Source organism: Diabrotica undecimpunctata, chromosome 2 (genome assembly GCF_040954645.1).
Source record: "Diabrotica undecimpunctata isolate CICGRU chromosome 2, icDiaUnde3, whole genome shotgun sequence".
Lineage (NCBI taxonomy): Eukaryota > Metazoa > Arthropoda > Insecta > Coleoptera > Chrysomelidae > Diabrotica > Diabrotica undecimpunctata.
In genome coordinates this window covers 123,993,081-124,018,582 of record NC_092804.1, presented here as the reverse complement: position 1 = coordinate 124,018,582, position 25,502 = coordinate 123,993,081, and the positions used below count along the sequence as shown (strand labels likewise).

The 25,502-nt window shown below is 33.5% G+C and overlaps 1 protein-coding gene across 2 annotated transcripts in view; it reads right to left on the bottom strand.

Moving 5' to 3' along the window:
• Positions 1-2,382: 2,382 nt before the first annotated feature.
• The window catches only part of Keap1 (kelch like ECH associated protein 1), a 160,460-nt gene continuing 137,340 nt past the window's right edge, over positions 2,383-25,502 (bottom strand). For both annotated transcript variants that reach the window (XM_072523414.1, XM_072523413.1), the window contains exons 6-10: positions 18,665-18,856; positions 18,010-18,221; positions 16,973-17,178; positions 10,336-10,512; positions 2,383-8,790 (exon numbers count right to left, since the gene is read on the bottom strand). In XM_072523414.1, coding sequence (XP_072379515.1) covers positions 8,585-8,790; positions 10,336-10,512; positions 16,973-17,178; positions 18,010-18,221; positions 18,665-18,856 — 993 coding nt within the window. In that variant the 3' untranslated portion in view covers positions 2,383-8,584. The remainder of the gene's footprint in view (positions 8,791-10,335; positions 10,513-16,972; positions 17,179-18,009; positions 18,222-18,664; positions 18,857-25,502) is intronic.

Sequence of the window (25,502 nt, the reverse complement as noted above, 5' to 3'; positions counted from 1 at the left end):
TGTCATATGTGAAGATACGAGAAGAGTCACTAAAAGAGTCTCAAGAGGACAGCACAAAATACGGGAACGAGGTCGGTGATCCAGCATAGCGATTGGAACAATACTTATTAGCGGTCATGTATTCATGTATTGTGTTAATTCAAATAAAGTCTTTTTTCACACAGAGTTTGACTATTTACCAGCGGCACATTCGAAGAGCAAATCAAGTTGCATTCAGTTATTACTTCCAACTTTTTAACACGCTTTTCAATATTACCGAATACTCTATCAGCAGGCAAAAAGAATGACCAACCACCGGAAAAATCACTTCCACATTCGAGATGTTCTCGTGTTCTTGAAACCACTTGCAACATACTGGAACGTTCTGTTTTGAAGTAGTATTTCTAAAACTGTTTACAGAAATTGCTTTACTTCATGTCTGGAATTTTTTGGGTGGCGACGTTTAGGTAACTGAACATTACAATATTTTAAAAGAAATGCATCCTGAAGAATTTTATCTTTTTCTGCATAAAATGCCTCTTAAAAACTTATAGAGAATAGAGAATTCTGGCAACTGATGTGAAGAGTATATAAAAATAGAAGAAAAAAATGTTTCCCACCTAAGAGACTAATTTAATAATCAACTAAAATTTTCTATCGTTTAACCTACCTTATCTTTCATGTACGATTTCGAATTAGTTTTCGAGCTCTACCAATTTGAACAAGAAGTGTAACACTTTCCATTTTGGTTCATATAGAAAAGTGTATTTCGTACCACAAAAAATGTATTAACATTATTAATAAAAATTGTTAATAATTACTTATATTCTGTTTCACACCGTGACAATAAAAGTGAATAACTGAAAACGCTAACGTCATGTCACGTCATCTAATTGGCCTAAGTGGAGATTTTCGACTTTGATTCTAAACGATTGATAGAGATTGCATTGTGTGATTTTTAGTTCAAGTTATCGTATTAGTTTCTAAGCGGATAGTACCGCTTTTGATTTTCATATTCGCCATTTTCATACAAAGGGCAATGAAATAATCAATTTGATGTATCTAACTCCATTTTACCAAAAAGTAGAGATTTTTTCTTTTGCTATATATATATATATATATATATATATATATATATATAGAAAAGAAATTTAATCTTTGCAGATTAGTTAAATAGTAAACTCTTAAATATTGGGGAAATCTGCAAGAAATACTCTAATGTGTATCAATTGTTTCGCCGAACGTTTTCGCCAAAGAGAATTAATTTGGCTTCTTCAGGGCTGAAAGAGAATAAATTAATTTTTTATTAATTAATTTTCATTAACAAAAAATATATAACATTCCCTTGCTTTTCTTAGATACGTCTCAATAAGATTCAATAATACATGAACAATATAATATAATTAAATAAAGAAAATCAAAATAATATTTCCCTTTACTGGGATTTAAATTCATTCGTTTTTTACCAATGAACCTTAACGACATAAAGATTCATACCAACTAATAATGAAGTTGTCAGCGCTTGCGTTCTGGCTTAAACAGAACCTCACTTTTAACTATCTAAAAATCAAAAATTTAGTTATTGCCGACATTTCAAAGAATTACCTCCTTTTAAATGTAGTTGCATTGGGTTTTTCGATTAACCTTGGGTAAGCCTTTACGTGTCAAGTTCGAAGCTACCATACATTTCAATCCTTATAAAAAACTTTTTTTGCACATAGTAACAAAAAACACCACTATGTTACTAGCAAAGTTTTTTAATATTCTAACTCTACAATTCTAAGTTACGGTAAGATCAATAATGTTTTAATAGATAATATATGGTAGCTAATTATAATTTATTCTCTTTCAGCCCTGAAGAAGCCAAATTAATTCTCTTTGGCGAAAACGTTCGGCGAAACAATTGATACACATTAGAGTATTTCTTGCAGATTTCCCCAATATTTAAGAGTTTACTATATATATATATATATATATATATATATATATATATATATATATATATATATATATATATATGTATATATATATATATATATATATATATATATATATATATATATATATATATATATATATTCCGGTATTTTTAAGCATACACGCCCGTACGGTAAGAATCTATGGAGTAAGTTACACTGAGCCGTAATCCCCCATCTCTTGCCGTACTGTTCATCTATAGGTCGAAGTGATACACAAGCGTATTCTAGTTTAAGTAGCAGATCTATTAGAATTTTAAACTACAACATTAGCCTTTTTGTTTTCTAGCTAGGGTCTGAACTACCGACGACTAGATTATTCACAGTGAAGTGAATACGATTCGTCCGCCTGGCTGGCTTGGCTATGTGACCGAGGTTTGCTTAATTACAAATCAAAGAAGAAAAGAAAAAGAATAAAATGTATAACTCAACAGGAATGTATACTTTAATACAAATTTTATAAAAAATTGGTACAATTTATTACCAGCTATTAATACGGGTAGACGTCATAATACACATATGTATAATATATACATCAATTCTAAAGAATTTTATAATTTACCTAACTAAGGATTACTAATATACAAAATATACAAAATTTAAACCTAAATACTTATCTAATATGAATATTATCACAATGTTGAGAAATTTCCTAACGTTACAGTTATATTTAGAAATACAATCTACTGCTACATTATGTAGGTGTTAAAATATTTTTTAGCAAACTTTTTTAATCTACGAATATTTGATCGATAATAAATTGTCATTATTTGCCGAAAGCTAATCAGATCAATGGCAATGTGGACAAAGTCAATGGCAATCAAATTTTCGTTAAGTCAATTAAAACATCAAATAAGAAATGTACAGGTCTTTGCTAATTTAGTAGTCGTAATATATGAAAAAGGAAATAAATATCCGCCTACTGGAGATATTATGGGTGTGCTGTGTCTAATTATAAAAAGGGAGACTCCATATGCTGGAATATCAAATACCAGTCCATTTTATTCAACACTCATAGGTACAAATAGCAGAGGCAGAATCCAGAATGACATTCCAAGGCCCTACTATACCGCCAAACATAAAATTATGATCACCACATGCTTTGAAGTTATTTAGAAATTTTATTTTTTTCGTAATTTTTTTGGTTGTAACAGTTATTTTTTGATAAGCGTTTGACAAAAAAGGTCCAGTCACCCAAATCCTAAAATCTATTCTTAGCACAATTTCTGTTTATGCGGCCGTATCTGCCGATTGCACATTGTTCGTATAGTAATATCATTGTGAATTCATTGCAATTGCAAAAATTGTAACACCTTTAGAAAATGACGGTCAGCGTAAACGTTGATGTAAGCCTCTCGAGTCTGCAACGAGTATGGCAGCGGTACGAAAAGACTGGTCTGTTCACTCTAAACTAGTTTAGGGTGAAGGAGGACGACAACAGCTAGAGATGAACGTTTTCTCCTTTGTAGTATTTTAAGAAATCAAAAGATCACGGCAGTTTCCTTGCAAACAGTGAGAAATATGAACATAAGTAAGAAGACACTTCGGATGCAACTTAATGCTGATGAATTATGTTTGCGAACTAGAATTATTATTCAACCGCCACTTTTCAGTGAACATCTAATTGCCAGATTTAATTTTTCCGATTAATCTCGATTTGGTCTTACGGGCTCTATCCTCGGATATGCATTGCCAAACTACTTGCATTTGGTGAAGGATCAGTTATGGCATGGGTGGGCATATCCTTTAAAGCTCGCGTAGACTTAAACTTTATCGAGAATTATTGACGTTGATTGCGTCAAGTCATCTGACAGAGTTTCTAGAAGATCATGTTTTGCCGATAATGATTAATCTTGGAGACGGCGCAATATCTACGACCCCACACTGCTCGAACAGTTAGTGATTATCTTTGACGATGTTCAAATCACGTAATCTGTTTGGTCTGTTCGCAGTGCAGATTTAAATCCCATTGACGTATTTGAAATGAGGTGAGGAGACATGTGCCGGTACCCAGAAATTCTAGAGAGCTTCGCAACATAATGCGGCAGGACAATCTTCCACAGAATGTGATCCAAGGCATGTCTCGTCGTTTTCAAACTGTTATTACTGGCAGTGGAGGAACAGTCAATACTAAAGTCCTTAAAATTTTTATTTTTTCATCCAAAAGAACATCAAAATGAAATTGTTCATTTTCAATAATTAGTATATTAAAGTAAGATTGTTTATTAACATTTCCTGCAATAAACTTTGAACAACACGAACTTTTTTTGTATGCAATCAGTTAATAAGCTATGTTTTATAACGGAAAATATCTTACAGTTCTTAAAATTACTTCAAATTGTGGGATGATCCTAGTTTTATGTTAACAGAGGGACCTAGAGTGAACCTTATTCAAACTTTTACTGGAAAGAGTAATTTGAGAGTCCCAGGTTAATATACACTTAAGTAAATCTATGCAAGTCCTCGGATATGTAGATATGATTATGAAGTTTTATCCCGACGTACATATTTCATTACTTGATACTAAAAAAATTGATGAAATCAGTTAGTAACTTCAAATTTTTAAACTTACAATACACTATAGATTCCGGTAATTTAAAAGAGATTCAACATAGGTATTTACATATACATGTAAAATGCTTTTGTTAGGTACTCAGATATATTAATGAAAGAAAAGAGGGAATGACAGACTGAGAAAAATACTCGCAGATCCTTATGGTTCACTGAAGAGAGAAGTGCAATAGAGATGAATACGTACATGTAGTCCATCTTTACTACGCAAAAAACAAATGTATATGTGGCAACATTGAAGCTACGCAGAATATTTTATATTATGCACAAACACGCTTGACTTCTTTTTCCAAATGAATGAATTTTGGTCATTTTACAATATTGTATATTTTTGTATATTTAACGGGGAAAATGATTGGTATTTACAATTGGTTTATACATTTTATATAATTAAGCCTATTTAGTATTTTGATTTTCCTCTCGCTTATTACATTTTTACACTTTTCGTATCTTTCCGTAATAGAAAAACACGAATATTTTGTCTTTTTTCCACTTTTTAGGCTAAGTCCAAAAACAATTCGCATTTTTAGCGATCCTTATTAATGTAAACCAATACCAATGATTTTTAGCCATAGAATTTTTAATTGAAATTTTAAAGCAATAATAGTTATTTTTGTACCAAGGGTATTAAATAGATGTTTATGCCCAGAGGGCGACGATGTTACAAATCTTAGGGCCTCTGGCCACAGGATTTGTAAGTCGCCCGATAAACAAACTTTTATGTCATACTAGTTCTTTATTGCATCTACAAATACATATGTTCTAAAAACTCCGAAAATTCGATTTCATTTTGACAATATATTCAGACATTCTATCGTCCGTGTTATGTTGCTACGCTACGAAAATGCTGTCAAACGTGTCAAACTAAAACCGTGAAAATGCCAGATATTTTTGAGATCCCTAACTAAAATTTAAAAAAAAGCGGAAAAAGCAACTACCACATAAGTCTAGAGATGCCTACGACAAGGAATATGAAAAATTACAGCACTGGATGACAGAAAACCATGTAGAACACATTAGTGAAATTAGTGGTCCAAATATTCAATGGTAGAGAAGACTTTAATCGTAAATAAGAATATTAACATTGCCAATTTCCATAAATTGACCGAATATTTGAAGCAAGGCCAAAAAAGTCTAGAGTCTTGTCTAGAGAAAATGTTTTAAAATTTATTCACGAAGCACCGAACGAAATATTTTTAATGAACAAGGTAGCATTCGTATTTGGTGGGTGTCGATGACAAGAACTTGTGAATATGTTGGTTACTTACGTAAAAGATAGAAAATCAGTTTTCGTCGTAAACGTACCAGCGACAAAAACCAATAACCATAGTGTTTTTACAATTATTGACGAAGATGAACTGAAGAGTTTGAAGTTAGTACGGGATTACATGTCTTTAAGACCCCGTGGTTCTTCAGAAAAAAAAACTTTTTTTGACCTACAGCCAAGGTCGTTGTACTGTACAGCCAGTTAGAAAGAACACAAGAGTACGTCGGTTGCTGAAAGATATTTAGAGGACAGCATATCTTCAAAGAATGAGGTTTCAAGAATGTTAACAGGCATACCTTCTCCGGCGTTTCCTTACAGAAACTTGACACCCAAGCTATGAAACATGAGTCAACGTTTACCGTGGGCAATCTAAATATTACCGGATCCTTTCAGAATTGCCAGTTTTATGTGAATTCTAAATAATGTTTTGAACTGTTGTTAAATAAAGATGTTTCTAATAAGTTATCTTTTTGTTTGGATCTTTACACCCGTGCGGGTCATAAAGTACACTATTACGTAGTTGGTAACTAAGCAACAAAAACACAATAATAAACTAGTATGAGATAAAATACCTATAATAGAAATAATCAGAAAGAAATTGTAAACAATCAGTCGAAATATAAACTGCTGTGAAAACACTCTTCAACATTGAATAAAGAAAATGGGATTTAAATTTAAAATAATAAATAAACGTCAAGCAGTTAGAAAGCCAAAGAATAATCAACAGACGTAATGTATACCTAGAACAAATTACTAAATATAGGCAAGAAAGTAGGTAAACTTGGTATGGTACCCACGATACAGTTAAAAAAGGTTGGACATATGGTTCAAACATGTGCATATCAAAAATGCCTGCAAATAAAGGATCGCGGCTAATTTGTACATTGCGGAGGAAGTGAGGGATTGGTTCCGAATGCTTTAAAATTTTGACGTTGACTACCACAAGAGTACGGAAGCTGATATTTTTGATGGTTAGTTTGAAAACTAACTAATCCCAAACTTGGAGCCAAACAGTGTAAAGCCAAACTGCAAAGCTTTGTAATGAAAAATTATTTGTATTTACAAGATTTTTACAAAAAAACATGTAGTATTTAGAAAAGCATGGACCCACTATATTAAGACTTCCTCCTATTTTTGTGTTTTCTATCCTATAGAGTTAATTTGAGGATAATTAAAACCAAGTATAAGGCGCGCAAATACATTTCCTAAATTTGATACAAAGGTAATTGAGATCATTAATAAATATCTAATATTACCAAAGAAGACTGGCAGAACAGAATCGCTAAAGTGATTAAAGTTAATAAACAATATAAGAAGATTGGGCTCTTCCAGATTAATGGTGAAAATAAATTTATTATTGAATTTAATGATGACTGTGACGCAGAAATTACGGAAGGACAAATTGAACTAAGTGTATAAGTATTTTAAGTAATTCCTTGTTAAATGTTGTGTCGTGCAATTAACATTCCGACCAATTACAAGTGTAATAATGAAAAGACCTTCGCTTAAAAAAATTTAGGTTTTGTATTTATGAAATAAATAAAAATAAGCGGGAACATGCCTGCATTTTTTCTGAATTTTAAAAATGTTGAACTGTATTCTTACTTTAATTTTAGATTTAGGTAAGTAACTATGTTGTCATAAAGTTCTTTTACTATCAATAATTTTCAAAATAACAAGAGTAATTACAGAAACTATTCTACATCAGTTATCAATGCAAGCATGCGATAAGAGGGAAGGTCCATGTAAAGCTAAATGTAAATAAAAAATGGCCAAAAGTAATTTTGGCATATATGATATGTTCTGCTTTACCGGTATATACCTAAGTAAAAAATAAATATTTTTTAATTACCAGAAAAAACCCGCTGCCGAACTATAGGTTAAAGCAGAACTATCAAGACCTAAAAATCTGACCTTTCTACTATATTTGTTACTTGTACTATACAAGGAAGAGAAAAAATTGTCTGGATCGTGCAAGAAAAATGGAACAAATTTCTGCATTTAGTAATTGTAGTAACTGAGCACCCCCAAATTGAATATTCAAGGCAATTCAAACTGCAGTGTTACTACTAAGACTTATTCAATATTACTTAACAGTACCAGTTATATATAAAGTTTGAAGTATTCTTTTTAAAAAAGGTGTTTTTTTATTTTTATATTTAACTCTATTTTACAAAAATGTTTATTAAAAATATTCTAAAATATTTTTTAAATTTTTACTAAGCTAACTATGTATTTGAATAAGCTAATAAAAAGGAGTTCCATAAATGACTGAATTGACTGTTTTTGGGCGGGACGAATGACTTAACTTTACTACAGAAATTGCAAAAAATTCGACAGTATGAACTAAATAATATTCTTCCATTGTTTTGACTCAAAACTGGGGAATGTTAAAGTTTGAAATTCGATTCAATCTGACAAAAGTGCTTATTCACCTTTGCAGGTATCGATATTATCATCGAAAATTGAGCACTTCTCACTCAATTATAAAATCAACTCTATATTCTACATAATTTTATAGCAGTAGACCGAATTTACGGCATTTTAAAAAATATGATCTGAGCACGCTGAGAAAACATCAGTTCTCAAATATTGAAGACGTTATTTAAATCTTTTACAATTTAAGACTTTTTTTAACGACGTAAATGGCTAATCATTTAAAAAAACTAAACTTTCGCATAAAAATGGCTTTCTTCCTTTCTTACATCCTTCTGGCATGCGTCGGTATAATTATTCTCTGCCTGAAAGCAGAACTTTTAGTTTTCTCCAAACTTGTGGTCACAGTTCTCTGTTATCCCCCTTTTGAAGAAGTACCCGAGCACTGCGCTGGCACTGTTTGAGTTAATATCGTACAGTGGTCTGGTATACATGTTTGGTAACAAACTGCGCTAGCATGACCAGAACGACCAGAAGTTAGTGGTTCGCCTACTTCCCATGAATTTCGTGCTGGATCGTAGATCTCGACGTCGGTGAGAAAGTTATGACCATCAAAACCTCCTAAAAATAAATAAATAAAATAAAATTTAAAATAATCACACTGGATGAGATGATCTCTATACATAGATAATAAATCTATAACATTATACGGATATTAAGAACAATAATTAAAAAATAAAAAATATAGATGCAAGGCAAAACATACTCACAATAAAAAGAAAAAACACTAAGAAATCTGAACATGTACAAATTGTTTATTTTCTGGGATAAATAAATGAATTACCCAACGAAATAAACCAAGGATCATGGAGAAATTTCATTAGTTTTTGGGTATCATTCCCAGATGCTTAATGTATCATGACGATGTACTTTAAGTAGAGAATTTATATAAAAAAATTAAAACAAAGGAGACAATGTCTCGAAGAAAAAGATTTAGAGCTTTAAAGATGACAGAGTATCTGAAATGTTCATTCCAGAACTTTCAGAATTCTTTTTTGAGACTAAGTACTTTTCAAGTTTAACATCTCGAAACACCTTAGCCCATCACTGATAACATTTCAGCCTACCATTAACATGTAGAAAAGACTCCATTCGTTCCCAATTTAAGATCAATAAGAAATATTCACCTGCAACATGAAACAGTAGTAGTTCCAGTTATTAACTTTATTCATAAGGATCTTCACGAGAAGTAGTATCTACTTTTTTTTATTTTGATACTTTATAAAAGCATATAAAAGTCTGGCCTATACCTAGAACGTAGGTGTTAGAACGACCAGGTGTAGATACTTTCTTAACAAGACTGATGAATTTGACAAAAACTAGTGAAGACCAAGAACGGATAGATGAAATCCGGGAAGATCACCAATAAGATGGACTGACGACATAAAGAGGATATGCACCAACTAGATTGCAACAAGAACGATTCGAATGGAAGTTTTTAGAGTAGGAAACGTTCGGCAGTGGATGTATAGGTTAATGATGATGATGATGAATAATACCTTCCTGGGACGAGATTCCAGTTCTAGTGAAAACAAATATAGTAAAAGCTGATATTGTGCTGGTAACAAACTCCAAAAACAAAATACAGAAAACAATAAATATGTGGGATAAGATAAGCAAATACAACTAACCGAAACAAGTATAAGCCAAACCAAACCGACAAAATCAAATGAAATTAAAACAAAAAACAAATAAAATACAGATAAAAAATTTTAGAGAAATTTTTAATGCACTAATATCTAGGAATTATAATAACAGATGATTGCAAACAGATTATAAACAAAGATATAAAATTAATTCAATAGAGATGAAACATTTAAGAGAGATGGAAAAATAAAATTTTTTAAAATGAAAAAACGTAAAATATTAAATGAAAAATCAGTAATGTAAAATAGCCAAGATAAAAACAACTCAGCTGATGTCGTGATGTGAATACGTTGATAGAGTGAAACCAGATAAACTTGCAAGCTATGTTTTGAATATGGGAATATCGAAAAAGAACAAAGAATCAGACACACAAAAACAAAGGGGAAAACCATTAAATCAAATCAAATTAATGACACGATAGAAAAAAAATAGAGGAAAGAGTATGTATTAATTACCTACCCATTGCATATATTTTGCAATCTAATACAGTAACGCTTAGCGCACTTCTGGATACCCTCATAGGTGTCATAAATTCCCAAATATCCCGTTCGGTATCGTAACGTTCAACACAATTAAGCTGTTTTACTCCATCGTATCCTCCAAAGACGAAAACAAACTGATTTATAGCGGCAACACCTAAAATAATAATAAAACAAATAAATAATATAATATTTTGATATAAGGTTGAATGCTCGAATAAATGAACTTTGATCAAATAAAAGGCAGATATCGAGCACAGTTTATTAATTAAATCTTGCCCACGTAAGCTTCGCTTCCTAGAGCATCTTCAGGGGCATCTGAAATAAGTCAAGAAAGGTTTTTTCAACTGAAGAAAAATTAATTAACTTCTATAAAAAACTCGAAGTTGATGGTTGATAAAGTATACCCATTAAGAATTTATTAATTTCATACTTTGATCAACATTACTATTTTATTCTTCAATAATTTACAAAACTAGCTTGCTCAGGTACAATTGATCTATATTTGGCGTTAATTACAGTCTCCATACCTCTGCGTAATTTAGATATACCATCTCCAAAGTTGTATATTTCAACATCTCCCACTGTTGGTCAGTTCGTCTTGAGTAATGCTTTGACATATTCATTTTATAGTTCTTCCATTGACTGTGGGTTTAACTGAACTACTTGGAGTATACCCCATTTATACTCTCTGCTTTCAATTTTGATTTTTAATTTTAGTAGTTTAATTCTATAGTAAGATTTCTTCTTTTCTACAGTATTGATAGTGCTTGGTAGACCCTTTTATTGTAGTCAACCACCCACTGTCTAATAGTTTAGTCTATTTCTTGCATTCATACTTTACGTACACTTCAGTTGCCTTCAAAATAACACCCTAATTATTATAGACAGGTTTGAGTGTGAGATATGGATTATGCAACCTACTTAAAATATTCTATATAATTTAATATTTCATAGTTGATTTCCTATAGTAATGTCAGTTGGACCGTTGGTCAAGGATTAGTTTCATAGAATTTTTGTCTGTGCAAGATGTGCAGATCACATCTCCGTGATTGTGACTGCCCATCCAAACTGTCATATTATGTCACATGTCACCTCAGTAGCGCACCTAGAATTTGCCTCTGGGGGGGGGTTTTGGTTGGTCACCAAAATTTTTTTTATGATGTTACCTCCATTTTGAGTCCTTAAAATGTGTAAGTAACAGTGTCGGAATAGGGTCCTGGGGGGGTTTTAACCCCCAAAACCCCCCCTCGGTGCGCCACTGTGTCACCTTAACATTTCCGTTAAGACCAGGAGCCATTATCTCTCCTGATGCCAACCATAATGTAGCTTCGCCTATTTTTAAAAAAATTTAAACTGTTTGTCGTAGTGTAGTGTAATATACAATTTTATGTTTATAATATTTCATGTTTGTTGGATAGGCCAAAATTTACGAAGTAAGTCTAAAAGGTTAATCACATAAAAACTTTATCAACCATCAACCTTTTTTATCGAAGTTAATTAATTTTTCTTCAGTTAAAAAAAGGTTTCTTGACTTATTTCAGATCCCCCTGAAGATGCTCTAGGAAGCGAAAGTACTTTTGCAAGACTTAATTAATAAATAAATATAAGGTTGAATGCTCGAATAAATGAACTTTGATCAGATAAAAGGCGTATATCGAGCACAGTTTAATTAAATCTTGCCCAAGTACTTTCGATCCCTAGATCATCTTCAGGGGCATTTCGTCAATTGTGGCCTATCCGGCAAGAACAAGATGTCATAAACATATAAATGTACATTTCACTACACTACAAATGGACAAACAAACACTTTAAAATAATTTAAGGAAGGCTACATTACTTGAAGAAGCCGGAGACAGAATGAAGAATGAATGAATGAATGAAGACATTCTGTCTCCGGCTTCTTCAAGTAATGTAGCCTTCCTTAAATTATTTTAAAGTGTTTGTTTGTCCATTTGTAGTGTAGTGTAATGTACATTTATATGTTTATGACATCTTGTTCTTGCCGGATAGGCCACAATTGACGAAATGCCCCTGAAGATGATCTAGGGATCGAAAGTACTTGGGCAAGATTTAATTAAACTGTGCTCGATATATGCCTTTTATCTGATCAAACTTAATTAATAAACTGTGCTCGATATCTACCTTTTATTTGATCAAAGTCAATATAATATTTGTTATAAGCATTCGTTATAAGTACACTAAGTGGTTTAAAATATATTTTGAAAAACAAAAAATAAAACGTATTACTGGTTAAAAAATAATATATGTAGTTAATTATTCCACGAAATTATTTTCTTGTGTCGATATCTTTTCATCAAAAACTTAAATGTACTATAAATATATACGCAACCCATTCTATACACGGATGGAAGACCAAGAAGTTCTATAATCTTTACAGCATATAGATCGGTTGTTTAAAGAAAATGTGTGTATTTTTTTAATTCCGAAAAAATATACTTGCAAAAAGTTAGGATTTGAACATAATGCTATTGTTACCTTTTTTGTGGGTTCAAGGATTAAGTGAAGTACACTTTGTTAAACTAATTTTATTTAAACACTCACATCCAAAAAAATAACTAGCTCACTAATGTAAATAACAAATGTCTTATTAATATTTATCGTATACCACTTTATAAGACAAACACTTCGCCAATTACATTAAAACTACTAAACTTCAAACGTTGAATCACCGCCTTAAATAATTATATCGTAATTTATAGATTTTGCGTGTCTATCACACTGAAAATTGAGTCAACACTTTCAACCGAAATTCCAGGAAGATATCGCGAATAAACCATTAATAGAACGCCAGGTAGAATTTTCGAGATATTACGGACCGTAATTACAGTCACATAAAATCGCTCCCTTCTTTCAGGCTGTTCGCCCCGAACAGTACCTAAATGGATCAGGTCGGTGGATTCGGTCCTTCTTAAAGACACAGTCTCTCTAGGTGGACGACCTTCGGCTTACTTCGTAGCGTCAGTTGCATCCTGTATACAAGGTCGTTTATCTTCTTAGAAACCAGAACGGTCCCTCCCAGGGAAGCTGCAACTTAGGAGTTAAACCTTTCCTTCCTTCTGGTTGGTTGGTAGAGCCAAACTGCATCACCTTCCTTGAAGCTAAAGGGACTGGATTTGTGATCGAACCTAACCTTAATCCAACCATTTGCGAGTTATAGCTTTTTTTTTTTTGAACCTATTCTCTATCCTTCCATTGTTGGATGTAGGTCTCCCCCAGTTCTCTCCATCTTTCCCTATCTTGAGCTGTTCTATGCCACGTGGGACCTCCTTGTTTCCTGATGTCATCTTTCCACCTCATCTGTGGTCTGCCTCTTGATCTCTTTGCATTGTATGGACGCCACTTTCCGATGGCATTGTTCCATCGTCCGTCTTGGAGACGTTCATTGTGTCCAGCCCATTTTCATTTCAGTTTTGCTGCTTGTTCTATCGCGTCTACTGTCTTTGTTCTGGTTCTGATCCACTGGTTACGTTTTCTATCTTTAAGCGATATACCCAACATTTGTCTCTCCATCGTTCTTTGTGCCTTCCTTATCCTATCCAAATTGGCCTGTGTAAATGTCCATGTCTGTGCTCCGTAGGTGAGCACCGGTATTATACAGGAGTTATATACCTTGCTTCGTAAGTATAGAGGGATTGTTTGATTTTTTAGAACGTAAGAAAGTTTGCCGAACGCTGTCCATCCCATTCTTACTCGTCTCGATATTTCGGCTGTTTGATTTTCTTTGTTAGCTCTGATTGCTTGTCCTTGATAGATATACTCATTTACCTGTTCTATTTTTTCTGTTTGTATTTTTATTGCCTCTTGGTCTTCCGTGTTTGTCATTACTTTTGTTTTGTTGAAGTTAATTTTTAGGCCTATTTGCAGTGATTTTTCATGAAGTTCATTCAGCATTAATTCTAGTTCTTGTCGTTCCGAGGAGATCAGGAGTATATCATCCGCATATCTAAGGTGATTTAGGTACTTTCCGTTAATACATATTCCTCTGTTTTCCCAATCTGTTGATTTTATTATATCTTCGAGGGTCAAGGTAAACAGTTTAGGTGAAATTATATCGCCTTGTCGGACTCCTCGTTTAACTTTTATATTATCCGTTATATTATCCGTTTGTCGTCCAGAATTACGGTCATGGTTGCGTTTTGGTAAATATCATGTATCAATTGTCGGTATCTTGAATCTATGCTACTATTGACCAGAGCTTCTTCCACCGCCCAGTGTTCAATGCTGTCGAAAGCCATTTCATAATCTACGAATGCTAAGTACAGCGGAAGGTTGTATTCATTGGTTTTCTCAATTAAGATTTTAAGCGCAGGTATTGATTGTGCTGTATCGTTTCCTGAATCCGGCCTGTTCCACTGGTTGGTAGTTATCAAGTTTATAGGTTAGTCGGTTGTTTATTATTCTTGTGAAGGTTTTATATAGTTGTGACAAAAGGGAAATAGGACGATAGTTGTTTAGGTCTGTTCGGTCTCCTTTCTTATGTATTAAGATTGTGTTGGCATTTCTCCATTGTTTAGGTATTTTACGTTCAAACAGACATTTGTTGAACAGTACTTTTAGCATTTTTTTTTTATCGTGTCTCCTCCTTCTTTTAGCAGTTCCGCCAGTATTTTGTCCTCACCGGCCGCTTTATTTCTTTTCATGTCGTTTATGGATTTTTCGATTTCATCTTCAGTTATTTCTGGTAATATCTGAGCCAACATTTTGTATTTTCCTCAAGAGATTCTGTTTAGATGATAGTGGTGGGTCATTTTTAGAACTGTATAGGTCTGTGTAATATCCTTCTGTGATTTTTACTATTTCTCCTAGATCTCTTTCTTCATTGTTCTCAGCTTTAAGCATGATTAGTTTTCTTTTTCTTATATTTGTCTTCATTGTTTTTAAACTTTTGTTCTTCTCTATGATTTTCTTAATGTGATCTTCTTGGTATTTCTTTAAATCTTCCTTTATCTGTTTTCTTATGGTTTTGTTCAGTTCGGTAAACTCCACTGTATTTCTTTTGTTATCATTCAGGAGTTGTCGTCGTTTTTTTAGCATATCTTGTGATTTAGTGATAATTTTTTGTTGTTTTCGCTTTTGTTTATTAGCAATCTTCAGGCCTGCTTCTAGTATTTCTGTTGTTATTTTATCGTTTAATTCGTCTAGTTGCAAATCCTTTAGCTGTGATATGTCACTTCTTTTTAGCTGGTTTATGTATTGCTCTTTGCGTTCTTTAAGAAGTTATAGCTTATTCCTGTCAAAATCGTGGACCTTAACCGGTCGATCTTTTAGGCCGCTGACATACTCGAGGGGTGTCTCTTACTCCGCCTCTCCGTCTGGTAGATTGCCATGTAGGAGATCGATGGGAAGCTTCATCTCTCGACCTGTCAATAACATTGATGGAGTGTAACCAGATGCTTCGTGTTGGGAGCTTCGGTAGGCTAACAGAAACAGAGACATCAGTTTGTTTCAGTCTCTCTGATTTTCATGAACAAACAAGGACAGGTAGTTGTTGATGGTCCGATTATGTCTTTCTACCATGCCGTCGGACTGAGGATGAAGCGGTGTCGTTTTGGTCTTCTTAATTTCCAGCAAAGCCTTCATGGTCTTCCAAACTTCCGATTCGAAGTTGCGCCCCAGATCAGAATGAAACAGAAGTGGAACCCCATGTCGGGAAACAACATTTTCAAGCAGGGCCTCACTAACTGCGATTGCGTCCTGGTTGGGTAGTGCAACTACTTCTGGCCATTTGGAAAAATAGTCCATAGTAACCATCAAATACTTGTTTCCTGATGTTGTTACTGAAAATGGTCCCAAAATGCCAACAGCAACTCGTTTCCATGGAGTTTCGGTGACGTATTGTTTAAGTCTTCCCTAAGTCTCGTTTTGAGTTCCTTCTTGGATGCACACAAGTCACATCATTTGCACCATTCTTTTAACCCAATCAAACCTCTCACGGACTCTGGTGAGAGTCCTATTTGCCTATTTCCTATTTATCCCAAAATGTCCCCTCCCCGGAATAATGCAAGTACGTCCTTACACATGACTTTGGGAGAAAAACCTGGGGTTCCTTTTCTTGTTTCATCTGGACTCTCCCATTTACGAGTGATGACGTCATCTCGCAGACACAAGGAGTTCCACTGAATAGTCCAATAGTGGCCAATAGTCCTTCACTCTGCTCGCGGACTAGATTTAGATCTGGATCTTTCTTTTGCTTACTAACTAATTTTAGAACTGGCTCTTTCCTCTGCTCACGAACTAGATTTAGATCTGGATCTTTCTTCTACTCAACCTGTAGGTTTTCTTTGATTAGAGCTTCTTCTCTCTACTGCCAGATTCTTCTAACGTGATAGGTACTGTCTTTTTTTTATGTCGCTTTTATATCTCAATTCGGCATTAATTTTAAAATAATATCTGGATTAACAACCAAATAGGTGAGAGAAAGTCGAAGCTCAAGACATTTAATTTCCGCATTGCGTCATTTAAAAAGATCAATTTACACAGTTTGAGAAACACGAATGTCTCTTATAGGACGTGCAGTGTACATGCACTCATACGTAAAAATGTTAGATTGAAATAGACATAATGTTAAACGCAACACACTATTATCTCCTTACCTGAGCCACTCCTAGGTATATTCATAGGCGATACCATATTCCACTCATTATTCTCAGGATGATAACATTCAACGCTCTTATGTCTCTCGACTCCATCAAAACCTCCAATGGCGTAGAGTAATCTATTAACTACTGCTACCCCAACGGCCAATCTTTTATAATGCATGGGTTTCACAGCTGTCCACCTGTCGGTCTCTGGATCATAACTGGAAGAAACAAAAAAAATATTATTTTAATTTTATTTCATAAACAATACCAATAACGGTTTGACCGACAACTCACACAATTCGAAACGCGGTAGTTTAAAAGAGGTATAAAAAGAAGAGTATGCAAACGGTAATATTATTAGGAAACAAATAAATAAAATGTATGACTGATTTCATAAAAAATAGATTACCGTTGTATACTCTAAGATAAGGAAACATGGACTAATATATTTAAAAACCTGATTTATCATTGTTGTAAAGAAAACCGTAATAATGTAGTTAATATGGTATGTACATTAATATCGGGTTTTTAAGTCGTGGCCTACAATTGTTTGTTCCTGACGTTCCAACTGCAGCTGCGGTAGATATTATCAAAGGCTATGTGGGAGCGGACTTATGTAAGTAAGCGAACTCTTACCTACTGATGATGTTCCTCGGACATGTGCGTTGTTTCGAATAGGTATTGAAATTTTCGATACGTCTGGGGAGTTTTTGTTTTTCGTAGTGTTAATAGCTACATCCTCTTTAGACGTAGGCTCTATTTCACGAGTATATTAACAGAATGTTCTTAAATTTCGAGAGTCTCATTGAACATGCGTAATTAATAGTGTGATGTTCTATTAAGCACCTTTGTCCCTTTGAATAAAATTCGGGGGTTGTCTTGTGTGATAACCGTTGTATGCAGCATGCAACTACTGCTTCTTGCAGTGACCAAGGTGACTGTTGTTCGTATGATTATCTTTTTTTCAAATTTGGGTACTGTTTTATAACGATATCAAAGATAAAAAATTTCTATTAAAAGTTATATTTAGAAGTATTACGAGTACTTACCACTCAACGCTGTTGTGGTATTTATTTCCAACACTTCCGCCCACTGCATACAGAAGACCATCCATTACCGCCACCCCTACTCGATTTCTAGGTGAAGTCATAGGTGAACATGGTCTCCAGTTATCTTTGACAGGATTATATTTATCAACCCAATCGGAATCGTAACTATTGCCAGGACTGTTGTGCCTGCCTCCTACTGCGTAAAATGTACCCTAAAAGTATAACTTTTTAATTCTTTTTTATAATGAAAACCACTAAAGGTATGTTAGAAGTGGTTATACAGGGGACAATTTAAAGTATATTTGTGTATAGTTTTAGATAAAAGCTTCGGAAGAAGACGAAGATTCCGCACACACAGTTACAAGATCGATATAGCCACGCTTAAGAGGTTCAACCCGATAACTAAGTAAGCACATGTTTTCCTAGATATATATACATATATGAAATGCAAATAAAAAGTTGACCCATGCTCAAGTCAAATATTGGCAAGTGTCAAAACGGAGATGATAGAGTGTAGGAATACAGCTAGAAAACAAAAAGTATTATCGGTGTCATTTCTTATAAGGCACGGAAAAACACAATAAATTAATATATACATACACGAAGTTATTAATCGAAAGTAGACAAATATATATATATGAATAGTGTTACCTACCTTTATAAAAGCTCCTCCCAATCCCGATCTAGGAACAGTTAGTCTAGCTAACCTATACCAAACCTTTTCATCAACATTATAACCTTCTACAACATCTAACGATTGTCTGAGATATCCACCGGCTACATATATCACTCTAGGAATATTTGGACATCTTTCTTTGACGCCAGTTCGAACGTGTAACGTTAAATCCTAGAAGAAAAAACACATATATGAAGCTATTAGAATTGAAAAGAGTAAAAACGTCCGTCTTGAACGTGGGCAATTATTCTAGTGAACTAGATTCGATTATACACATAGTATATTAAATGATATCCTTATTTTTCATGGCGATTCTGTATTTATCGGCGATTTAGATTGCGTTGTACAGCATATATCTTCGTCTATTTCAAAACTGTTCTGTAATATCGATCCTAGATACATAACTATTACTTTTCACAACAATTTCGCTGTACACAGATGTTTGGAAAAGTAGGTTTACATTTACATATTCTGATTTGAATATCTTCTATTACTCTATTATAATATGGCCTTACTGTATATTATTTTATTACAGTATGATCTTAGTTATACAGAAAAGTGAGATATAACAGATATAAAGAACTATAGACCTATTAGCTTGTTATCTCACATTTATAAGTTGTTTATGAAGATAATAACTAACAGGTTGTCACCCAAACAAGACTTCTATCAACCTTGTGAGCAAACAGGATTTAGGGCTGGAAGTCGTTAAATGAAAAAACCATTGAGTATAATAGACCCCCGATAACTTGTCTTTGTCGACTTTGAAAAAAGTATTTGACACGGTCAACCAAACAAAAATGATCTATGCATATCTAAGGCAACGTAGAATAGACCACTGACACATCTTCTTCTTCACGTCCCATCTCCTCTAAGAAGGTTGGCAACCATCATGGCAATTCGCACTTTCGACACCGCTGCTCTAAAGAGGTCAGCAGAAGTGCAGTTAAACCAAGCTTTCAAATTATTCAACCAGGAGATGCGTCTTCTTCCGCGACTCCTTTTACCCTCTACTCTTCCTTGCATTATTACTTGCAACAAGTTATAACGCTCGACCCTCATGACATATCACTCATCACTGATACATATCACTCATCAAATACATCACGAGCATGCTACAGCTTGTGTAAGACTTAATGAGGATACTGACACCTTTCGTATTGAAAAAGGCGTTCGACAAGGGGACAACATGTCTCCTAAATTGTTTGCAACTTTGCTAGGATACGCCTGTAAAACAATAGATTGGAATGAGAATGGCAACAATTTATAGTAGAAACCCTCAATTCAGAAGAGTGATATCATAGTTTAAACGCGGAATATCCTCAAATTTAAATGTACACAGCGGCCCTCGAAAACTGCCTGTTTTCTCGATTGCAATTTGCGTTTCCTCATAAGAAATTACAGAATATATAAAGTAGTATATTTATTTGTGCTTCTCTATAGAAAAACTGACCAGGAGTTGTCGTATAGTGTAGCCAAATCTTGTTCACAAGTAGTAATTATGGTCATACAAAACCTGTATTCTTCCACGCAGCGATTATTACCGTCATAAAAATACAAAAAAACATGATTTTTTCAATAGTAAAAATTAAGCACAAAATTGTAATGAAATAAATTTTATTTATATGTTCCGTTTCGTTACATATTTAAATTTATAAAATAAAAATCGATATTTTAAAACATTATTTTTCAATCGTTTGGCAATGTTGGAATCTTTCTGTTCTTTTACATGGGCGTTTCTATGGGTAATGTATTTTGTGAGTATATTTTATGTGATAAGTTGGTAAACTTATTGTTGTCAATACTGTTTTAACAATAATGTATTGTAGTATTGATAAAACGTGTTATTGATAATAAGAGTGTTATATTTTGTCGTTTTATAGTAAATTTTTAGTTATATTCTTATACAGAATTGTTGAAATTATTGTATATGTAGTATATACACAGATTATTGAAATACAATGGACGAAAAACCGAGATGTTCCAAGAGAAGACAGCAAAATTCTGATGTTGATTCCAAAAATGAAAAGGCGCAAAAGAGACGGAAAATGTTAACGTCCGAGGGAAAGTAATGATACGAAACGTTTATGAAGGAATTGTCGGCAGAAAAATGGAATTAAATGTTAGCTAAGCGATCGACATTTGTAGCAGTTTAACAAAAGTATCCGTTAGCTGTATTTATCGTGTACTTAAAAATACATCGAAAAATAAAAAACAAGAAAAAGGTAAAACTAGAGGTAGGAAAAGCATTGTTTTCGATGACGAGACAAGGAATATTATACGTCGAAAAATTCATTCATTTTAAAATCGTAGACTAATTTTCGAAACCAAATTATCAGATGTCGCTACATTGCGTCTATACGAAGCCATGTTATAGTTGCTTCCTAAGACAGAAAAGATTTATTTCACGTTTAGAGCGCTTGCGAAAGCCGTTCTGATGATGCCTATTGGGCTGAAATACGTATAAACGGATGCGCAAGCTTCCTATACGTGAAATAAAATCTTAACTGTCTTTTCCTTGATCATTCATTTTATTTTCGAAGTGAAATTCCAACACTGAAAAAAATTTCTCAAGAGCTCAAAAACGATGACTCTTTACCCAAGATATCTCATAGGGTCTTAATCAGAACCATGCGCGAAATGAACTTTCGATATGTAAAACGCAACAGAAAAAGTATGCTATTACAAAAAAATGAAATTATTCTGTGGAGAAGAAAATATTTAGAAGAAATACGAAAAATTCGCAGCACTGGATGCAAAATATATTATTTGGATGAAACCTGGATTAACGAAGGTTATACAGTTGGAAAAGTTTGGCAACATTTAAATGTCAAAAGTAAACGCGAAGCATTTATAGAAGGCTGGTCTACAGGATTAAAAGCTCCATCAGGAAAGGGACGGCGTTTAATTATCACCCATATAGGAAGTGATACAGGGTTCTTTGATGATGGTTTGCTTCAATTTAAGTCAAAAAAAAAACAGGTGATTATCATAAACAAATGACTTCCGAAGTATTTGAGCGCTGGTTTAAGAGAATCTTACCAAAATTGGAATCTGGGTCTGTGGTTGTTATGGACAATGCGCCATATCATAGCCGCAGACTAGAACAATTACCGACGACGGCATGGCGGAAAGGGAGAATTCAAGAATGGCTTACAGAAAAGGGGATTGCATACGAAGAATCAATGCTCAAAATTCAACTACTTGACATTGTACGGTTAAGGAAAAGTGAATATCTTAACTATGTTGTGGATGAAACTGCAAAAGATTATGGTGTCAAAGTTCTACGTCTACCACCTTATCATTGCGAACTTAATCCCATTGAACTTATCTGGGCGCAAGTGAAAGGAAAAGTAGCACGCAATAACAAAACGCTCAAATTAAACGAAGTTAAGGAACTTTTGATTCAAGCAGTCCTCCATGTAACTCCAGAGAAATGGGCTAAATGTATAGGCCACATAATTAAAGAAGAATATCGTATGTGGGAACTTGACACTCATGTCAAAGTTTTACTAGAGCCAATTATAATTACACCAGGTGAAGATAATGACAGCGATAGCAGCACTGCATCTTCAGATTTAGACAGCGAATAATATTTTCTAATAGATTAGTAAGCATCAGCATAAAAAAACCAAAAACAAAAAAAAAAAACGAGAAGAACATAGTAAGTGTGTATAGTGTTTGTGTTTAAATAGAATAGTACAATGTTTTGTTACATCCAAAATTATTTTTATTTTGTTTTTATAGAATTTTATTTTATTTTATAGGATTTTATTTTGTTTTGTTTTATACTGTTTAAGTGTTTTGTTTATTTTATTTAATGGGACAGTATGGCTCTTGGCGAACACCCATTTAAAAAGTGACGCGCCACAAGACATACCTCTCGGGTGGTGGGGAAACTGTCTTAAAATTTGTTTTAAAAAAAATTCATTGTGTAACTATTTAAGGACGGGTCACGTCAAAAGACGTTTTAGCGTAACTTCCGCGACAGCCTGGTGGCATCAGTAAGCTTTCTGCAAAATTACTTGTTTTTTATAGCTTTTTGTTTGTGTCATTCTGTATTTTTAGGAGACTGTATGGAATAAGCCACATAATATTTATTTATAGGTTTAATTTACTGATTTTTCGATCTCTATATAAAGAGATCGTTTTCAAATATACAAGTGATAGTAATATCTATTTTTCTATGGCTTTTTGCTTGCCGTTCTGTATATTTAGAAATAATGGTGGGAATAAGTAACAATATATTTAATTGAAATGTTTAATTTATTGACGTTTCGATGTCTATATAAAGAGATCGTTTTCAAATATACAAATGATAGCAATATTTATTTTTCTGTGGCTTTTTGCTTGTGGCATTCCGTATTTTTAGGGAGAATGTTGGAAATATGCCACAATACATCTATTTACATGTTTATTTTACTGACGTTTCGATCTCTAGTACAGAGACCGTTTTTAAAGTTAAGAAAAAAAAAGAAAATAATATAAGAATATATAAATATATAATAATAAACAAATAAAATAAATATAACTATAATTTATATCTTTGAAAACGGTCTTTGGATATAGAGATGGAAACTTCAGTAAAAACCTGCAGATAAATATATTGTGGCCTATTTTGAACAATAATATTTAAACAATATAATATAATTAACGTTGAAATAAAAGTGAGTGTACGCCACTGGATTTTCATACGTCTTTCCCCACTTCTACGCCTTCAAACGATGACTCACTCTCCCAAATAGTGAAATTAGAGTTTAGATAGAAAATTTTTAGATAACACTGCTCAACAAAAATCAACTTTTTTTGTGACATGGATAAGACATCGAGTTCATTATGTACAATATAATCAGAAAGCCGAAAATAAACTTGAATTTTTTGTGTGCATTGTAGGGAATATATCAATTTTAGTATGTTGTTCGCAGTGCCCTTGCCTTAAAATATTGTGGCAGATGTTTTACGACGTTACTTATTCGAGCAAGCATCACAGATTAATATCCAGCAGTAGTTTTCGAGCAGACTAGGACTTCATCTACCTTGGTAACACTTTTCCATGTCTACAACGTCTTGATGGAACCGTTCTCCATGTTCATCACTTAAGCACCTAAATTTTCTGGAAAGAAATTCAGATGAGCGCCCAGGAGGTGAATTTTTAAAGACATGTTACATCCTATTTCTCTGTAGGCAGTAAGTAATTCAGTGATAAGATCTTTGTAATTCTGAGCTTTGAAATTGCGAAGAAAATTTCACACAACTATTTTAACAGCTCTTTCTTAAATCATTAAATTTAGCCTGTGAAATTAGACGGGGTTTTGAAGAACATTCTGTTTCTTGAAAGAGTGGATCATTGTCTATTTCCTCTTCTAATTGTATATCATCACATGGAACCTTAAAATTTTTAAGTTCTTCTTCGTCCATACTCAAAGTCTTTGGCGGTTTTGGGATCGAAAGATTTTTGCTATGTTTGACGGGGTGGATAGCTGATGATAAATAGAGATACTGCTCAGTTGAACTTAAGTCCTATGCTCTGAATCTTTGTGAGACGAAAGTAACAATCTATAACATAAACTGTCGGTTCTTTCTATATCATTGGTACTGCAAAGCGCATTCGATGTTTTGTAGCTTTTAACTAAGCTGTTAATGATGTTTACACAAGTCTTACAAAACATATGAGGGGCCCATGGCTTATCTTGATGTACTACTTTAACCCCGAAATAAAATTTGTAAGCTCTACTTACAAGTGGGGTGAGAGTAGGTTTTGCGATTTGAAAGTATCGTACATATACCTAACAAATCCTGATTAACACACTGCCTAGGCATTTTACTTTGTTGGTAATTCACAATAAATTAGAGTATATTTATATCAATGAACAAAACAAATGAAAAACACAAACACTTAACTACGTTTCACGCCACAACAATAGGAAATGTACTAACTTCATTCGCCGATATAATCTACTATTGTATAAAATCGGATTAACTATGTACATCTAGCATTCAATAGAAATAAACAGATTGAGCTTTTATTAAACTGAGATATTTGCCCTGCGAAGACAATATACACAGTGGTGGCGCGGGCCAACATTGATATCTCATTTATCTACCCATTTTCAAGATATAATTGCTGGTTACTCAAGATTGGTGGGTGATCAACATATTATGTTTTAAATTTTGATTTGAGAATGCCGAAACATATTCATCTGAACACATTCCGAATACAAATTATCAAAAGCGTTAACAATGGAATATGATGCAGAATGGGAACAAGAAGTATAACTACTCTGTTACGCAGACAACGCAATATTGATAGCCAAAGATGAACATAGTCTGCAAAGACTGGTACACAGATTTAACATGAGCAAAATAATTTATGATAATCTCATCTCAGAAAACTAAAACAATAGTAATCAGCAAAGAACCAATCAGATATAAAATAGAAATTGATGGCATCAGTATTGATTAAGTAATGGAAATAAAATATCTTGTAATTAACTGTCCAGCTATGGAGACCCAGATAAAGAAGTGAGAGATTAAGTACAAAAAGCAAATAGACTGGCAGGATGCCTTAATAACACTATATGGAGAAACAGACACATTAACAGCGAGATAAAGTCAAGGATTTATAAAGTCAGTGTAATACCAATAATGACATGACATATCCCTCAGAAACAAGACCCGACACAGCCACAACACAAAGGCTACTGGAAACAGCAGAGATGAGAGTACTGCTGATGAGAAGAGATGAGATGAGAAGAATTACAGGAAATACGCTGAGATATCGAAAGAGAAGTGAAGACATTAGAAGAAAATGTAAAGT